The sequence below is a fragment of the Anas platyrhynchos genome, chromosome 15, assembly GCF_047663525.1.
Source record: "Anas platyrhynchos isolate ZD024472 breed Pekin duck chromosome 15, IASCAAS_PekinDuck_T2T, whole genome shotgun sequence".
Classification (NCBI taxonomy): domain Eukaryota; kingdom Metazoa; phylum Chordata; class Aves; order Anseriformes; family Anatidae; genus Anas; species Anas platyrhynchos.
Genome location: NC_092601.1, coordinates 4323462 through 4343144, shown reverse-complemented (window position 1 = coordinate 4343144; position 19683 = coordinate 4323462). Strand labels below are relative to the sequence as shown.

The following is a 19683-nucleotide window of genomic DNA, read 5'->3' as shown; positions in this document are numbered from 1 at the left end:
AAGCAGGATGTCTCTAGTCTCAGTGGTCTAAATAAGATGATAGCCTGCAGCTTTAGTTTTTAGTAGTCTTCAAAGATCAAAAAAAAACACCGCACATGCAGTTCTCCTAACTATTTCTTCATGCCATCTCCTCCTCCACTACATATGCTTTTAGGCCTGATTACTCGTATGTTTTGGAAAGTTGTACGAAGATCCAGGTTCAAAATGAGAACAAGTATGGACTGAATGAAAAAGACGGTCCAGAGAGGAAACAATTCATAATGTTTGTGTTTCCAACATGTAGTGGGTTTGGGTCAGATGGATATGCATTACTATTAGTTTATGTATAACACCAGTTTAATAATATGGAAGAGCTGGTCTGAAATCCACTTTTTCACATGCAGCCTTGGCTCTGCAAACTTTGGGCAGAGGATATAAAACCAGCTGCAGGCGTATTTAGACTTTGCACCAGAGCAAAAACAAACAAACAAAACAAAACCCCCAAACCACCCAAAAGATGAGAAATCCTGCTTGGTATATGAAGATTGGCCATAAAGCAATGGAGGGACATTGGTTTTTATCATAATTCAGCCTGACCCATAAAATAACTTTTATGTCTTGGGAACAAAGTGATATAAACCTATTTTAATTCCACTTTAAATATCTCTAGAAGCATAAAGGACCTTGATGTTGCCCAACATCCTATATGACTCAGAGTATATTGTGCTGCTCACAAGACTAGTACAAGGAAAACTAAGGAAGCATTCTTGGAACTGCTGTAGTTGACATCAACACCATCCAGGAATTTTGGTAATTAAGAACAGCACAACTAGCTTACGTTGTAGCTGTGAAGTAACTTTGACTCACTGAGTTCCTACCTTAGGGCTGCATTAGAAAAAAACAAACAAACAAACAAACAAACCCCAAACAGTTAAATAAATGTTACAGCTAGCACGACAGTAAATTATATATCTATTGGTATCTAGCCTGTATCAGTATTTCCAGCTCCAGAATAGGGAATTACATACTTCCACGGGTATCATGCTTGTGCTAAAATTAAGATGCAGTAACTAGCTCAGTTCCCCTCTTCACCTGAGTGCGTCCTTGAGGTACAATTTCAGATATAAGCTTCTTCTTTTCTTTGGGATTGAAAGAAGTGGGTGGAGGCTTCACAGGAATTGCATCACCACTGTACTTCTCTTTCCCCTACTGAATCCACCGCCAGCCTCATCTCAGTCACGCACAAAACCCAGTCTTCTCCTAGGAAGCCAGAAGCTACCACGGCCCGTCCAGCCTCACGCCGGCGAAGGCTGCTCAATCTGCCGACTTCCCTGCTCGTTCTTGGCCCGGCTGCCTTGGAGACAGCACCTCGCTGAAGTCATCCTCCTCCTTCCTCGCTCTGACACACACATTCAGTCGTCTTCCCCCAGGTCTCCTCACTGGGCTGAGGAAATTTCATCCCTTGTGTTCCTCAGGCACTGCAGCACCGCCAGCAGTTCCCTGGCAGCTCTTGGAAACTACAACTCCCACAGTGCTGCACTCGGCGGGTGGCCGCAGCGCGGAGCTGAACCGGGCTCTGCCTTCAGACCGTGTGCTGGCTGCTGGCCCTGGGGGGATCCCCGCTCCCAGAGGATCCCCGTTCCCCTGGGGGCGCTGCGTTATGTCGGCTGCTCTGTCACTGGAGCCGTTTGTTGAGCTCCAAGTATTTCACAGAGGACACAGAGAGGCAAGCACAACGTGCCCGCCGACTCTTCGGTATTTCTACAGAAAATCACGGCGTGTCTTGCACAGGGGCTTGGAGGGGCATGAGTGTGACTTCAGCAGTTAAGACGTGAACGCGATTTCCACAGCTTTATTTTGAAGAGTGTGAGGTAAATGAGGGGCTTAGACACAAAGAAACTCCGGTTGCCAACACCTGATGGGAGCCGTGCCTCACGCCGCGCAAACGGACGATGCACAACGGCGACCCCCCGGCGGTGCAGCAGGGCCGCCCGGCAGCCATCTTCCCCGGGCAGCAGGGCCTAGGCCGGGCGGCGGCGGCGCCGTGCGGGGCGGGGACGAGCCCCGCCGCCGGGTCAGGGGGCGGCCGCCTGTCAGTGCCGGCAGCCGGGGGAAGCCCGAGGCGGGGCAACGCCTCGCCCGGCTCGGGGACGGCTCCGACGCCAAGATGGCAGGACCGTCCCGCCCCGCCCCGCCCCGCCCTCACGGCCCCGCGCCGCCGCCGCCTCAGGGCCCCCGGGGCCGCTCAGGGCCGCGGTCCCGGCGGGGGGCGAGGGGCGGCCGCGGGCGGAGCCGCCTCAGGGCTCCCGCCAGCGGGAGGGGCAAGGCCGGGCCGACGGCCGGGGGGAGGGGGCGGGAGGGGAGCCCCACTGCGCCTGCGCCTGGCGGCCGGCAACGTCTGCGCACGGGTCTGTGACGGGGTGACCAATCCGCGGCCCGCCCCCGCCCCTCGTGACGCGGCGCATTGATGGACGTGCGGGGCAGCCAATGGGACGGGGCGCTGCCGTTCAAACCGGAGGTGCCGGGGCAGCAGCGGCCAGTTGTGCTGCGGGGCGGGCGTTGGGCGGCGGCGCGTTCCCGGGCGGCTCCGCCGGGCTTTTACTGTGCTCGGGGCGGCGCCGGCGCTCAGTGTGTGCGCAGCCGACTGACGGAGCGGGCCGGGCCGCGCCCGGGAGCATGGGGGTGAGGTAGGGCCGGGCCGGGCGAGGAGGAAGAGGCGAGCGGGGCCGGCCGGCGGGGCCGGGCCTGCGCGGCGGGGTCGCGGAGCCGGCCGGAGGATGGAGGACAAGAAGGAGGAGGGCGAGGCGGAGATCCAGGAGCACGGCCCCGAGCACTGGTTCAGCAAGTGGGAGCGGCAGTGCCTGGCCGAGGCCGAGCAGGAGGAGGCGCTGGCCCCGGAGCTGCAGGACGAGGCGGCGGCGCAGCCCGAGCACAAGCAGCAGAAGCTCTGGCACCTCTTCCAGAACTCGGCCACCGCCGTGGCGCAGCTCTACAAGGGTGAGCGGGGACGGGGGGCACCCGCGGGGGGGGGGGCTGGGGGCGGTGGGAAGGGCCGGGGACGAGGGGGCGGCCGGCCCCGAGCGAGGCCGGGCGGGGGCCGCGCACAGCGGAGGGGGGAGCCCGGCGGTGCGGGGCCGGGCCGGGAGTGGGGCCCCGGGGTCGGGAGCGGGGCCGCGAAGGGGCTGCTGCGGCGACAGCGGCCCGGGCAGGGGGAGGAGCGGGCTTCCGGCCCGGGGCTCCGCGCCCGTCCATAGAGGCAGCCGGGAAAACAAAATGGCGTGAGGGGCGAGCCGCCGCCGCTGCCCGGCCCGAGCCCGTAGCGGCCCCCAGCGGAGGGGCCCGGGCCGGCTGCCGAGGCCCGGCCGGGGGCTCGGCCCCGGGGGGAGGCCGGAGAGGGCCCCGGGGCGCCCGGCGGCGGCTCCGGGAGAGGGCGGCCTCGACGGGGGGCCGCGCCCGGAGGGTGCCGGGCAGCGGGGGCGAGCCCCGCGGAGGGCCCGGGGAGCTGCGGGGGCGGGAGGGTTGGGGGGAGGCCGGCCCTGCCCGCGGCGGCTCCTGCCGCCCAGCCCGGGGAAGAGGCTCCGACAAAATGGCGAAGTGAGGGGCCGGCCCCATTGTGCGGCGGGGGCTGCGGGCGGGGGCAGGGCACGGCGCTTCCCCGTCGGGCTGCGGCCTCCGCCGTGCCCGGTGCCCCGGTCCGGGCAGCAGCCGGTCCGTCCCTCCCGGCCCCGCTCCCGAGTTGCCTTTGGAAGGTGGAACAAAATGGCGAAACCTAACATGGCCGTTCGGAGTTAGTGACTCCAAAATAAACAGCGTGTGTCCTTCCTTCCCTGCAGACCGGGTGTGCCAGCAGCCGGGGCTCTCCCTCTGGGTCCCCTTCCAGAATGCAGCCACTGCGGTCACCAACCTCTACAAAGGTAAGGGGCTGCTCCCACTGCCCTGGCAGCCCTCCTTGCCGAGTCCCACTCGGCCTCCTGCCTCGGCTTACTCATAAATAGGGACTGTTAATGTCTCTTATTCATGCTGATAAAATCTAACCCGAGACTGCTTCCTGAATCTTGCAAGTTTTCCCAGGGCCACTTTAGCTGACAGTAGTTGAATCTTTTCTGTTGCCTGATGCTAGTGATTAACAACTTAAAAGCTGTTTTATTCTGAGATCCTTGAAAGTGGGCGCTACTAATCTGCCTTGTGAATTCAAGGGGAGAGTGCAATAGCTTCTTCAGTACTAAAATTTCCTGCATATCGTGTATTTCATGGTGTATTAAATGTTGGGATATCAGTATGATAAATGCATATCTGTGAAGTATAAGTTAAGTTTAGTATTTGCAGAGTCCTGCATAGTTGCTTTGTGGCGAAAATAAAACTTGTTCTTGTGACAGTGAGGCTTCCTAAATAAGCCTCCTGGTTTATTTTAAGCACCTGAATCATGTAATGACTGTGTCTAGGGTGTCTATAAGAAAGCAATGTTAGCCAGAGCTTTGATAAGAATGCACTTTGTACATGGCTGTGCTTTTGTGCTGTTTGACTGTTTCTGTTGATCAAGGCCTGCTTCTGAACTCTGATGTTCTTTGGGTTGACACAAGAATTCTTTGCTGCAGAAGAATCAGTCAGTGGCTTCTAATTTGGTCAAAAGATTGTACAGAAATAATTTGAGTAGAGGCTTGAATTGGCACAGTATGAATCCCATTATTACTGTCTTCCATTACTGGGAAGAAACAGTAAGTTCCAAACTTCTTCTTCTGATAGAAGTTTTCCATGCTTTTTGAGTGTTTGGGGTGTTTTTTCCTTGGTTTGTACAGTAATACTTGTACATCCTGCAAGTTTTTTGCTTGAGTTCCCTGGTTTGTGGGAATTGCTTTAAACAACTGAATTTAGTAATGTTTGTGATAGCTTATCATGTTTCTGACAAATGTGGGGAAAGCAAAGAGTAAATGAAGGTAAATAACCTTCACTGATAGAGACTTGACTCTCCTGCAAAAAGTGCATGTGAATATTGTATATGTGTGATAGGTTGTATAAAGGGGCATTAGTTAACAGCACAAAGTTGGCCTGAGAGAGTTGGTCACTAAAACGTGGCCTGGGACACCAGTCATGTGAGCATGCAGCTGGAGTAGCAGTGGATATTTGTCTGTTTCACAAAATGTGTTGGCTTTTACAGCATCCTTGCTACAAAGTCTAAGGCTGCTTATTTTTGCTGAAATCAGTTGATTACTTTTGTTATAGGCAAAATGAGGCCTATCTTTCCCTGCAATAATGTGATTAACAGCTGAATGTGTGGTTTGTCAAGGATCGGGAAACAAGAATTTAAGTAGGAAGCAGTCTTCAGCCAGGTATGACTTAATACTTCAAAAGTAGCTCTGGAAGTCTTTCCTTAGAATGGTCTCAGTGCTGAAGTAATAGTACAGTCTGTCTTGGAATTTTCACTTAACTTCCTAAGTGGAGATATTTGAGAACATGCCTAGAACCATCTATGACCAATGTCATACCCCATAAGTTGGAGTTTCTTAAAGTGAATTTGCCTTTAGTCATAAACTGCTCATAAATATCCTGTGGCTTCTCCCATACTGAGGTTTGATTTGGAAGAATTTTGACAAAGCATTGTAGAACTACTTGGTATGGCTAAGGGTTGCAAACTGTCTTGCCCCATTAACAGATTTCTGATTTGCTAACTGAGGCATCCAAAGCTTTACAGTAGCAACACAAGGAACAATGTGTTAGGAGAATGTCATGGTATCTTGAATATCAGTGTTTTTTTTCTTTAAAATAGATTAAAAGTTGAATATACCACAGTGTGCAGGCCTTGGATTGCCAGTCTCAGAATGGGTGCTGGTGATCAAGGCCTAACTGAAAGACAAGACAACAGACTTTCTTCCAGGTGGCAGTGAAGAAGTGAAGGTTTGTTTTCTAAGGTAGGGCTTGGAACTTCAGAGCACTGTAGAAAGTTTTAGTCATTAGAATGACTTTCTGAGCCTATTGTTTACCTTATTAATAAATGCTGTATTTTTGGTGGTGGTAGTACTTCATAATTGCAAAATGTAGGCAGCTTGACTGCGTGTGTATTTTGCCATCTGAACTTTGTAAACAAAGCAGCTGTAGCTTTTAATGCAAGTCTAATCTTTCCCAGGGTAACAATGCTTGAAATTTGTCCAGGGTACATCAGTAGTCAGTGTTTGACCTCATAACAATTTCTAGTTAGCCCTTTGTTAAGTGTTCTTGTATACAAGAGCAGGTTGTTGATGTAAAGTTGGGCTCTTTATTTCTTAGGACTTTCTCAAGGTATTTCAGGAAGGGATTAAAGGAATGCTGCCAGTTTCCAAACTAGCTGTGAAGTGTTTGGGTAGCTTTTAGTAGTGCATTGGAGTCTTAGATGCTGTGGAGCATAAAATGGCTGGAGGAGTCATCTGTCATGTTGCCATTGCTTTGACAGGAATTAGCAATTGTAAGTCTTCTAGTCCTTTGGTTACAAAGCAGCATAGGGAAAAATTCTCTTAATAAAGAGTGGAAGTAATGTGTTAATGTTCTCAGTGTACCTGTACAGCTTACAGTAAAGTCTTGCGGCTTTTAAAGTATGATTAGTTTGAGATGTTTCTCCTGGTAAGTTGTATTCTGTTTGGAGAGCATTTGGTAGCGTTGGTTTTAGTGCTCTCTTCTGGGGGTTGTGCACTGGTGACTTAAATGTCTTTCTTAAACATTTTAAGTGATTATTCTTCATTTTTGTATGTGAGAACTATGTTAGATGTATATGTCAATTTGCCTGCAAACTAGTGTCTTGAACAGCTGTTCTTAAAAGCTGGCTGCCCAGAACAGTATTACATTAGACTTCATTAGTAATGCAAGAATACAAAAAGCAGTTTTAATTATCTTTGCCAGGTAAAAAAATATGGAAAATAGAGTAAGTGGAATTGGAGTGGATACTATTTTGCTTTTAATGGAGTAAGAGCTAACATGGTGGCAGCTTCTATAAAATTGAAACAGTTGCTGGCAAAGCTCTGAATCTATCTCAAGATAGGCATTACTGAGTAGAGAAATATGGCTTGTCCCACCTTTTACTTTTCTGTGAAATTTTCTTGTTATTAAACTAGTAGCCAGAAATGTACTTACTGAAGTTTGAAAGCAATGCAAATAATTTAGGAGTGCCTTTTAGAGGTGAAATGTACTTTTGTACGCGGATGACCATTAACATGAATGGGGAATTAAATTGCTTTTTGTAGCAGGTTTAATTACAAGCAGCACACTTCAAGCTTCTGTGTATAAAAATTCTAATGGGCCCTAAATAGGGAAAGAAAACTTGAGGCTTCCTTTGTGAATGTTGCTGCTTAATGGAGAGTCATTGGGGATACTGCTTTATTTTTTCATAAACTATGGTCTCCTGCAAATTGTTTCTGCAGAGAACTTAAATTAGAAGGACTCTAAAGAAATTGGAGTTTCCTGAAAATTCCTTCTGTTGGAATTGAGAAAATGTTATTCCTTTATGTGGGTTTTTCTAACTGTGCTGATCTCCTTCAAGAACGCAGTCAAAACATGCAGCTGCTCCTTAAGCCAATACTTGTCTGTTAAGTACCTGTTTCAGACTGACGACCTCTGATCTTAATGTTAATGCAGTATGATTTACTAACTAGTGCTGTGCTGTTGACATGTAGTATAGCAAATGTGCTATTTCTGTGGTGTTTGGGTTGTTAACTTTCTGACTTGTAACATTGGGTGGGAAGTGGAACTCCTTCTGTTAGTGTTCTGTTCCGGTTTAATATGCATCATTCCATAATGACAGGTAGAAGAAATGCTTAATGCTTACGGTTGACAGGAAGCCATATCGGTGATGTACCATGCTATATGTTTCACCTGTAACATGTACTAAGAATACTTTTCTGTCTTCTTGCAGAGAGTGTGGATGCCCATCAGCGAAGCTTTGATGTAGGAATTCAGATTGGCTATCAGCGTCGGAATAAGGATGTGTTAGCGTGGGTTAAAAAACGCAGAAGAACTATTCGTAGAGAAGACTTGATCAGCTTCCTATGTGGAAAAGTTCCTCCTCCAAGAAATTCTAGAGCTCCCCCAAGACTGACTGTAGTATCCCCTAACCGAGCTACTTCCACAGAAACTAGCTCATCTGTAGAGACTGATTTGCAACCCTTCCGTGAAGCCATAGCTCTGCATGGTAACAGTAATTTTTTCAATACTACTTGGTTAAAATTGGGTGGGGATTCTTAAAGTGTCTTCCTCTTATGCTTTGGCACTTGGTCACTGTTGGTGTCCTAATGTCATGTATGTGAGTTCCAGCTGATGGTATTTACCTAATTCTCTAAGAGCAGTTCTGCATGTATAAAGCTTGTTAGTAACTAAAAAGTTGCATTGTCACATTGTGAGTAAGGAAAAGGTACTGTATAAAAATATACTTTGGATCCTAACAGAGTTCAGAGCTATAGAACTAAGTATCAACTTCTGGTAGCATTTTTGAAGCACAAAGACTTGACATTTGTACCAATGCTAAAGTAAACAGAATTCTTGGAAAATGATAATACTATGCTAGCAACTAGTTAAATATTAAGTTTTGGCTAGTCACAAGTAGCTAACAGATCTGTGCAGGGTAGGGGAGGTAATCCAATGTCTGGAATTTTGTCTTTGGGGAGCCTTACCTCACTCTAGTGTCCTTTTTTGTTTTGCACAAGTTAACACAGTGGTCTTCTGCTTCAAGAAGTACACTGGAAAGGGGTGTTGTAGGCTCACCTCACGGCAAGAGTCCTGTTCAGAACTCAGTTCTAGTTCCCTGTCTTAGTATGTGAGAATTTTGAAGACACTGAGCTTCCTTGCTGTCATCAGCAATGGTGGTGGTGTAGATTTTTCTAAGGTAAGGATGTTCAGTAGCTAGTTCTATAATCCTCAGTGGGAATAGAATTAATGAGTTAACTAGATGAGTGGATTCCTGAAAATGCAGTCTTTGCTTCTGCTTTGTGGCAGTTTATCAAGATACGTAAGCCAGACACTGTTACTGTCTAGGTGACAGCCTAATACCAGCAGCCTGGTATTGTTTGCTGCTCTGTTGCCATTTCAATGAAGCATGCTGCTGCCACCTAGTCATGTAGTATTTGGCAGTTTTCCTTCTCATACTGGAGGCTGGCTAGAGAATTGTGTACCAGTACTGCTTATTCACTAGGTTAAGCTGATTTCATCAAGGCAACTGCTGCAGATACATATCAATGCAGATAGTTCTCTCAAGCACAGTCAGCTTGTGTTTTCACTGGTAGTATAGTTATTGTCACAATCACAGAATTGAAGGGGTTGGAAGGGACCCTGAAAGATCATTGGGTCCAACTCCCCTGCCAGAACAGGTTCCTTAGAGCAGATCCTTGTTTCTTAGCATCTGCTTGATAGAGGTATTTCATGGAAGTCACAAAACTGAAGGAGGAGTTAATGCAATATGAAAGACGTAAGGTTCAAGAGCACTGTGGGAAGTTCTCTGCACTGTAATGCATTGTAGGGGCTGGAAGTGTATTTGCCATCAGGTGGTTGATGAGATTACATGTTTGTCACCTGGATTAATTTTTCCCCAATATCAGTTTATATCTGGTCTTTCTTACTACTTATGCTACATCTTTAGTGACTAAGCTTGTGTTGGGCCCTATAATTGTTTCTAGGCTGTTGCTTACAATGAGCATTCCTACATCTACTTCCTGTCCTTTAGGGAACTAGTGACCAAACTACTCCTGAACTATTATCCTATTTATTGTTGGTCTTCTCAGAACTATTTTTGAAACCTGTGAATGATCTGCAGGTGTTCATGATTTGAAGTACTTTGTAGGGCTGTGCATGTGCATTTTTGTCAGGCTGTTTAAATGTGATCTGCTTCTAAGCATTGTGAGAAAACTTGATGGTAGTGAGTAGTAATCTTAGCCAGTGTTCAGGATTAAGGCTTTAAGCAGAGTTTTTGGCTACTGTGTAAAGAAGTGGCTTTTTATGCTGATAGGTTTCCTGTGGAAGTGGAGTATTTCCTCTGTTGGTAGCATGGATGGGTTGAAACAGTTGAGGGTGATACTGAAACTTGCTGTTTTAAGCATAGTCTCGTTTAATGGAACAGATAAGCATGCGTGTAAGACACAAAATAAGCTATGAAGCTTTAAGCTGTAGCTGTGCATGAAAGTGTTCTAAAACTGTATTTTTAACCTTGCTTCCGCAGTGTTAAACCTCGTTTTATCTGGCCTATATTGTAGCTTAGCAAGATGGTTAATGGCTTTCTTGACAAAAGCTAGGAATTTCAAAACAAACTTCATTTTGTGATACTTGGGGAAGACTCTTCACAGTAGCTAAAAACAATGTTAAGGCAAGCTACACTTGGAAAAAGCTTTTATAGTATGTGATCTATCTCTTCACAGTGTAGTTATATCAGTAATTGACCTGTTACTGAAATCCTGTAGTGTAACTTATAGGTACTGTAGGATGAGTTTTTTGGAATGAACTAATACTGAGAGAGTCTACTCTGGCAAGTAGAAATGTTAGCCCTCCATTATTGTTGTACTGGAGGGTACCCTTGAAATCAAGTATGGCTAGAAACTCAATATTAAAGACTAACTTTTCAGATCTTAAACACTGAGCAGTTAGCTCAAGGTAATGTATGATCTCTTACCCCAAGGTCCAAGTGGATGTTTCTGAAATGTGAAGAACTGCATCTAATGTCAATGAACTCTTAGATGTGATACTGAAATATGTTTTTGTTCAGCTCTTCAAAGTTGAGTTTTAACATCCACCTAACCCTAAATCATTCTTGCAGTTAGCATAGATGTAGATGCATTTTTATGTACTTCCTGAATGTGTATTAATGTATCCCAGTTCTGTAAAAGAAGACTTTCAAATAAAGATTACATCAAATTGAGCTGACAGTAGTAAAATTCCCCAAAGTTGACATGTGCCTGGTTGCTTCTTGTCTTGATACAGCTAACATGCTATGTTTGTCTGCAGGACTACATGTTGTGTGCTGGTGGTTCTCCACATCCTGCTTGTAAATGATATCTGATTTTAATCTGGGATGCTATCCATGCTCTACAAACCAGTCTTTCAGCATAATGGGAGAAAGTGCTATCACTTCAGCAAGATGTGAAGCAAGCCTAGGAAGGCAATATTGAAAAGCAGTATACTTAATACTAAAAGCATTAAGGGGATGCATTGGGGTCAACAGCACAGTGAGGGAGTGTTAGTGCTTTTGCTTGTTAGCTTTAATGTTGATGTATATCACTAATTCAGTCCCAAACAAGTGGGGCAAACCCTTATGTTACTATGTGTATGTGTGTGGCTTGGTTCCTTTAAAACCCTAAACTTCCATTAGGTCTTATCTTGTCTTGAAATATTAAATTGCAATATAGAGTGTCTTTAGTTTTAAAAAAAAGTGGTGAAGAAACAGCTGGTGGAAGTTGAGATGGGAGGACAGTACAGGTTAGTTTCATAGGGTTTAAATTGGCATGAAGATTCTGTATATGCATGTCATAGGATTGTGTTACGTGCTGCTGAAAGTTGGTCTATGAGCAGTAATGTAGAAGTACAGCATAGAAGGGTGAGAAGGATCTATGTATTGTTCTGTATGTATCTTGGGTTAATTCCTGCTTTAGGTGAACTTAAGGTGGATGTTCCTTTTGATACTTGCTGATTAAAACATCTGGAAAACAGTAGTTAATACTGCTGTGCTGAGCAGTAGTTAATCAGGATGTGATCCTTTGGTAGTGACCTGAAGTAACTTATTGTGGACATACATGTATATAGTGCAGGTAAAACTTCAACTTGTAGTTCATAAAGCTTCAGTTAAGTCAGTGCTAATATATACTATGACTGTAAATGAGAAGTTCGAAGCAGTGTGATGGTGTGATAGCCATATTCCTACTTTTCCTAGTAGTGTTATAAAATGATCTACATGCATTTTTCAGAAGCAAGTAGGTTTTTGTGAAAAAAGGAAGAGCAGGAATAAGAATGTAAGTAGTACTGTAAAGTATTTTGGATATGGCATGCAGTTCTGTCAAGTTTTAAAAAGGAGAGAAATACATGTTTCTTAAGTGTCTGTAGCGAAAAAGATTTCTAATGTAGGAAGTGAGAGACTTCAGAGGTAAGCATGGGGTAAGGAAAGAACTAAAGCCTTAGTAGCTATTTGAATCTGTCTTGTTGTGTAGATAAAAACTAATGTGCCTGTGATTAGGTCCTGTTAATCACAGTATAGAAGTTTGAGGCTGTGAAACGGTGTCGCTAACAATCATGTAATCTTTCTTAGTATATATATTACTGCCTCCTTTACTGCTTTAAATGTTTAAATGCTTTGGTAGATGTGTTGAAATACATTGAAAACTTTATCTCAGAATAATTCACAATAAATGGGTTTTGAGATTCTTTTTACATGACCACTTCTTTACTAGAAGAAATGAACTGTGGATCATTGCTTCAAAAAGGTGCTCTGTCAACAAGAACCACATCTCTTCAGTTGCATTGCTGAGTGTCTTTGAAGACACTGCTTCCATGAAATGGCAACTCGAGGTTTCAGTACATGCCTTGAATTTTCTTTGACTCTCCCATATTAATTTGATTGCTTGGTCTTAAACTGTAATGCGTTTGTAATGCTATGTAATACAGTAACTGAGACAACAGACTCACAGTAACAATTTTAGTGTACTATGTAAAGACTTGCTTATTACATCAGTATTACTAAATGTTGGTACCAGATGCAAAATTAAACAGTAATAGAAGTATGATATAATGCCCTCAAGTTCTGATCTCTGTAGAAACTAAATCAAAACAACTCTTCTGCCATTGGCACCAGGTTTGATTGAAGTTTTTACCTTCCAAATAGTTTCCTAGAGGGTGGTGTTGAATTTAAATTTGCATTGGTTCAGTATTATGTAAATATTGAAGAATAAATGCCTGCTTGAGGCATTGCTTGCAAACCTTGTCAGTGTGTTTTAGAATGTGTTGCAGCATATTGGATATGTATTTTAATTCTAAATTTGTATCTATTGTTTTAAAATGCTCCTTACTTGATAAAGCTCTATTTAAAAACAGCTCTTGGGTGCCTAAAAACATGTTCTTACCTCACAGGACAGTTTTTTGTTTTATTTAGAATACACTTGTGATTTTTTAGAAAAAGAACACAATGACCATTTAATTAAGAGCTGCATGTAACAACAGTAGATGACTGATGTAAGTAGTGTAAGCTGGTGATTCTCAGTGGAGGTAACAGTACTGAATCTGTGTTCAGAGCAGTTTGTGAAAACTTCCCCACACTGATTCCAAATCAAAGTATCAACTAGGCTTTGAAATGATGTCAGAACATCCACCCTCTGTGCTGTCAGTTTTTCCAACTGAAATGCATGGCATGAACTCATGCTTTAAGGTATATTGTATCAGTTGAAATTAAACTTGCTGCTGTCTTTGAATTGTGCAGTGATTTGTAACCTCCCCAAGTTTCTGCTCAAGTACTTTCTGCCACTGTAGATGGCAGATGACTACAGGATTCTAGTCAGGCTTTAAATCATGCTTCTTCTAAGTATGCACGGTATATCCTGTAATACTGAAAGAATGAGCTTTAAATATTAATTCAGCATTATTGTACAACAGTGAAATGGCTGGACCTGCCCCATCCTGATTTGTGTATTCACCTGCTGTCACTGCAGCTAGGTTTAGAAGCAATTTATCTTCTACCTGAGGTATTTAGTGTTTTTTTGTCTTAAACTCTTTGTCAGGAGATACTGTGTACTGTAGATAGCAGTCTAGGTGCTATTTCATAATTTGACAAGTGGTCAGGTTTCTGACTGGTTTGTTTAATGGCAGAGATATTCAGGGACCAAACCTGAAACAGTGGAGATTATCTAACCTAATACATGCTGACTGAGGGAATGTGTATGCTGTGTGCTGCATTTGTTGCAATGCAGCCTAGCTCTGGTAAAGAATAGGAATATCAGACTTTCAGAGCACACTTCTAATACTTTAATACTTACATGGAATGTAGTTCATCTGGTCAAGAAACATGCAGGATGTAAGCTGTTCTGTCAACTGTTCTGCCAGGTAACTGAATTTCTCCTAACCCCAAAGCAGAGCTTGTGTATAAGGTAGCTTCTACAGCTGAGCTTCACAGAGCCTTTGAAGCCAGTTGTTTGACCTATTGGCAGCTGATAGGTAGGGTTGGGTTAGGCTTTACTTGTCCCTGTGTGGCTGCTGGCTGCCTAGCTGCATATGATGTGGCAGTGCACACAGATCAGAGTGTGTGTGATGGCTGGACAAAGGTACAGGGTGCTTGTGACTGGTGAAGACATTGAAGAGCTCAAGATCGTCAGGGTTACTAATAAGGAAGTCTTATTGGAGAACTTAATTTGCTTGTTCTTACTGCTAGAAAGTCTACTGATCTAGATTTTGTTCTGTCAGTCTCACAATTCCTGCTGTGGTAGTTTTCTAGGGCTAGTAGACTTTTGTACTCTTTAATATTGGTATGAAGCAGTTAGGGCAGTGAAGATACTAAGCTCTTGCTTAGATTATAGCCTGAATTTCAAGTAGAGAAGGACTGTTAGTCTTGCATGTCCTGACCCTGTTGTGGAATGTCCTGTTCTTGCTAGCTAAGTTGTAATAGTAATGTTACTGAAGAGATGTTTAAATCAGCATGATGTATCTACAAGAAATTTATTTTAAACAAGAAAAATAAACAGTAACACCCTGCTGTTGCTTTGCTTTATGTTCAGGTTACTTGTGACATTGTTTTGGATCAGAACTGCCAGTAGTAAATTTTGGGGGTTTGACATGTGGTTTTGCTTTGCTGATTAAATGCTCTTCTGAATACTAATGTGTTGGCTAATAGTGGTAGCCCTAAAGTAGTTTTTCATTATTTAAATGAGTTGCTGTGCAAATGTATCTATAATCTGATGTCATACTGCAGTTTTCTTCAGAATTAAGGGGCCTTGATAAATAAACCCCTAGTTGGGAGACTTTCCTTCTGTGAAACTAATGGTTTAGGCTGAAGCCTTCACATTGAAGTAGCCTGTTCTGTGTGGTGTGTACACACTGCATAGCATGTCACTTGCTTATGGAGCTACCATTTATTCCAGTGTGCTGTTACAACCTGCTGTATAAGATCACTCTAAATATAAAAAGTGGTTCTTCTGATTTCTAGATGCACTAAATGCTGGGAAGGTGGACTAGACTTCACATAAGTAGGTGTGGTACAAACAGAATGAAGTGCCTGTAATATATCACTAAGTTAACTCAGTATCATCCCTTTTACACAGAAGTGAACTTTCTTTACTGTTTGACCTAAATGCTCTTTCTGTTTTTCCCCCTAGGTCTTAGTGGTGCAATGGCTAGTATAAGTGTTCGCTCAAGTACCCCAGGCTCTCCTACTCACGTGAGCAGTGGCTCCAATGCTAGTCGAAGGAGAAATGGACTCCATGATGTTGATTTGAACACTTTCATATCAGAAGAAATGGCACTCCACTTGGACAATGGTGGAACTAGAAAGCGTACCTCAGCCCAGTGTGGCGATGTCATTACAGACTCACCAACTCATAAACGCAACAGAATGATCTAAACTGCAAAAATTTCAAACCCACCATGCTGCTTGAAAGCCACTTGATCCTCAGAGTACTATTGAAAGGAAACGTGAGGCCATCTTCCCATATTCACTGTTTAAGACAAATGAATTCAATAATTGCCATAAGAAGTTTTAGATATTACATTAGATGCCTCTTGTTACTGCGGCTTTCTTAAACTATATTCTTAGCAGAGGACATCAGATATTGTGTAGTAGTTAGCAAGATCATCATAGGTGAACATGTATCCGTTCCAAGGCTAAAAGTGACCTTACTTGTATTCTTAAAGGGAAAGGAAATTTCAGATGTTTATTTGGTTATAGAATGCTTTTTTTGTCCTTTATTTCCTGCTGTGTTGAGTATTTGCTTAAACAGTATTGCCAGTTTGACTGAAATTGTCTACAACATGACTTGGCATCTTTGTCAAAACTGCAGGCTTCCATTTTTGCAGCACTGTACCATGCACCTAGTTTCTCTATAGTAACAGTGTGCAAGTTAAATATTGGACTGTACCCTTTTTAGTTTTTAAAAGCAGTTGATAATTCTGGTGATTGTGTGATAATGTAAAGAGGTGCTATGATGGTCATGCAATTAATACTTAATATTGAATCAATACAAGGATCTTTATTGGATTCACTTTGTGTGTTTTAGTGCTCTGAAGTAGCAATATTAAACTTCCCCAATTAACTTCATAGGCTTTTAAAACTTCAGTTTGAAGAAAATATATGTACTTATTGGTATTATCCTTGTGGTGGTAATACACAGTGCAGACTGCACCAGTGCTGACCTAAATTTAGAGGAAGATGTCCTGTAATTGGAAAATAGGCTTTTCTGTTCAGTATTAGTGGAGGGTAGGTTTTGTGTACACCCATATCCCATTTTACATTTCTTGTGAAGTAATTGCCCATTGCTGGGGAGGGGTGGGAGGAGAGGGAGTGCGGGGGAGTAGTTGGAAAAGGGGTGTTATCTTAACAAGTAAGACTTATGGTCATGTGGAAACTTGGGACTAACTTAAGGGTCTGTGTGATGCTATTTCCCTTGGGAGATGCACACAGGTTCTCTAAAGTGCTAAGAAAATAATTTAAAACTGGAAGTTAAAGATCTGGATAAACATGCTGTAAGGCTGAATTAAAAAGGATAAATGGCTTTCTTTTTGTGTTGAGCTTACATTCATAGGATCAAACTCTGGCTGCCATAACTTAAGCATAATCTACAATTGAAATGAAGATCAAGATTGATCTGCAAATCGGTTTCTGAATGGGGAAGGATATGTCTAAGAACTTTTATGTAGCTACAAGAAGTATTTCCTTTTGGGTGGAGATAGAATTTCTGCCAAAGGAGGGGATAATACAGGAGGAATAAAACAATGAAGAGATCCAAACCTGCAAGTTGGGAAAGGGATATTAGTGAGGTGGTATGCATGCCTAACTGGAAGCATATGCTGGTTTCTCTTACGTGAAATCTAGCTATGCTAGATCCACAATACTAAATTCTGGTGTTCTAGCGAAGTTAAGGCACCTTGAGTTCTAATATACAGCTCTTCAAGACTTATGTGCTTGTACACTCAGATCTTTTTTCATATTATCTTCCCTGTTATTTGAGGCAGACTTAACTGTAGTCTTGTTTCTTTTTACTCTGATGTCCTTTCATTGGTGTTCTGTAGTCAAGGCAGGACAGCAATGATGCATTTAAAATTCTTAGAATTCAAGGCTCTTTAAGAGCATGATTTCCTTGCTTTGTGGTGCTTCCATCAAATTTCTTTACATTGAAGAGCTCTCAAAGGTGTCAACAGTTGCACAGAGTTGCACAATATTATAGCTAGAGCTTTTGTAGTTTATGGGGCAAATGTAAGATCTTTCCAAAGCAAGATAGTAAAAACTGTTCAAAACTCCCTACCTGTGTTACATAGCTGAACTTGCACATCACCTGAAGACTGAGTATACGTTACTTTCAGTTACTGCTAATAACTACGATTCATAAGACTTTATGTAAAATATTAATACTGCATAAAACTAGTATTCATCTGGAGGCTACACTTTCAACTGGGACTTTGAAATAAGATAGTATCTAAATGTTAGTATTTATTTGGCTGAGAGAAGGATTTTTGTCCCAAAAGGAGAATCACAGGTTTGGAATTGTGAACATAGAGGACACATGTGGAAACTATTCTTCATCTATTCTGTTTGTTCATTAACTGGCTTGTACAATTAAGATGCTTATGCTCTGCAGCTTCTAACACTTTACTATTACATATAGTAAAGGTAACATACTGGTGTCAGAGTTCTGCATACAGCAGTGCTTCTGGTCTAGCCCAAATAGACAGAGCCTTTTCAATTATTTCTTTCTTGCAGTTAAATTCTATTAATATTCTGAAGCATTATTTCAGTCTAGCACCACATAAAACAAAATTTATCTATTTTTATTTGGTTTGTGCCATTTTTGAGAGAAAACATTAAACTAGTTGCAGTAATAGTTTTGCTTGTACTTTAAAGCTGTACCTTAAAGTATTTGGCAACTTGTTTGTTTTCCCATTTTAGTACCCTTTATTTGCTCTGTTAACCTCTGCCACAATGATCAAAAATGCATGTATTTACCTGATAAACACAGGGAGGACAGATTGTCTCAAGATGACAAAAGTTAAAGCCCAGTACCTATTGCTTGGAAGATTTCCTGTGCTAGTGTAGAAAATTGATGTGGAAAAATAGCATTTTGCTGTTATCCAAACTGTGGCTCCTGGAGCCAGAAACAAGTTGACTTTATGTAAGAAACACTGATTTGAGAACTGTTTTTGATTATTAAAAAAAAAGGTGCTTACTTTGCTTTCTCCTATGAATCGTATAGTTGACCGGTCTCTTCTCCATGTACATCAAATCTAACATGAATGTGCGGCAAGTTACATACAGTACATCCTGCACTGAAGCTACTGAGCTTGGCTTGCTTATTAATGAAGTAAGTTTTAAATGTTAAATTTAAAGCTATATTACAATAAAGTAATGCAAAAATGATTTTGGCTGAAACTGAAGTCCTGCAGTTAAACTTACTCAAATGTGGTTTACCCAGCTGGAGTAATAGAAACTAAGTCATAATAAACCTAATAAAAAAATAAATACAAATGTTAAGGCTGCTTGTAGTTATTGAGTAACATAGTCCACCGGAAAACCCCAAACTAGAAGATTAAAACCCACACCAGAAGATTAGAATGAGTTAGGCTTGTTTCTGCAGAGTAGAATTGTTCTTTAAGATTGTATTTTGATGGTGGTAGCTGTTTAAAACTAGTTATGCTTAGGCTTTCTGTTGCCTCTTGGATCACAAGCTGCTCTCTTACAGGCTCTACTTACAAACTCCAAAGTCTTAAGAATTGGGATGTTCTCTTTGCATTTGCACAAGGAATTTTGCAGAGTTCCCATGTCACACATCTAGGAAAAATGTTCAACTTTCTTAGAAATTTGTAATGTTAATTTTAGTAGTATAGCTTTTCTCTGGCCAGAGGACTTCTTGGATGTATGCGTAGCTTTTTCTTCATGTGGCAGTCCCTAAACCCGTAAATGTTTTTCCACTTATTTTACTAGCAGGCCTTTGAATTTGTTTTTTAAGGGAAGCTTTATTTTACAGGAACTTCAGGTTAAAAATGTTAATATTTTCCAACTTACAGTTATAATGTTCTAGGGGTGACCTAAAACTATTTTGAAGTGAGTCCTGATAAGTCTTGCCAATGTTAGCCTAGAGCTAGTAATTTGATGGTAACTTTTTTGGCAACATTAGGGAATGTACACCTGCCTTGTTCCACTGAATTCATTGCACCAGGTGGGGCTGATGTGTTTATCTGGGGAAGCCACAAGGCCCTGTGACTTTCTCCTTCCAGGTCCTCTCATTATTGAAGGTAATGGGGAAGGTGCTGGCACTTGTTAGGAACTATTTTAACACCTGTCTTTGAGTTTCCCTGTGTGCATTACAACTCCTTACAATGGAAGGGTCAAGCTGTGGATAGTGGGAGGCTGTTGAACTCCTTGACAGCTCACAAAGAAGTGGCTCTGTAGTGACCCTGATGCTTTCTGCTGTCTCATGTTGGGCCCCTTTCAGACAATCTCAAAAGAAAAATCTGTCTCAAGCTCACAATAAAAGTAGTGAATAAACAAAGTGTACTTGTTTCTGTGTAGCATGGAAGCAT

The 19683-nt window shown here is 42.9% G+C and overlaps 1 protein-coding gene across 1 annotated transcript; it reads left to right on the top strand.

Moving 5' to 3' along the window:
* The first annotated feature begins 2498 nt into the window (after positions 1-2498).
* On the top strand, positions 2499-18634 carry HAPSTR1 (HUWE1 associated protein modifying stress responses). The gene is made up of 4 exons (XM_038187082.2): positions 2499-2976; positions 3813-3893; positions 7856-8131; positions 15270-18634. Exons 1-4 carry the CDS (start codon positions 2757-2759, stop codon positions 15512-15514), a joined length of 822 nt encoding a protein of 273 aa, XP_038043010.1. The 5' UTR covers positions 2499-2756; the 3' UTR covers positions 15515-18634.
* The last annotated feature ends 1049 nt before the right edge of the window (positions 18635-19683 follow it).

Bases quoted from the DNA above. Each gene is read 5' to 3' on its own strand.
- HAPSTR1 (XM_038187082.2), top strand. From the start codon at position 2,757: ATGGAGGACAAGAAGGAGGAGGGCGAGGCGGAGATCCAGGAGCACGGC. The intron at 2,977-3,812 runs GTGAGCGGGGAC...CCTTCCCTGCAG, and splicing joins CGTGGCGCAGCTCTACAAGG to ACCGGGTGTGCCAGCAGCCG. The intron at 3,894-7,855 runs GTAAGGGGCTGC...GTCTTCTTGCAG, and splicing joins GGTCACCAACCTCTACAAAG to AGAGTGTGGATGCCCATCAG.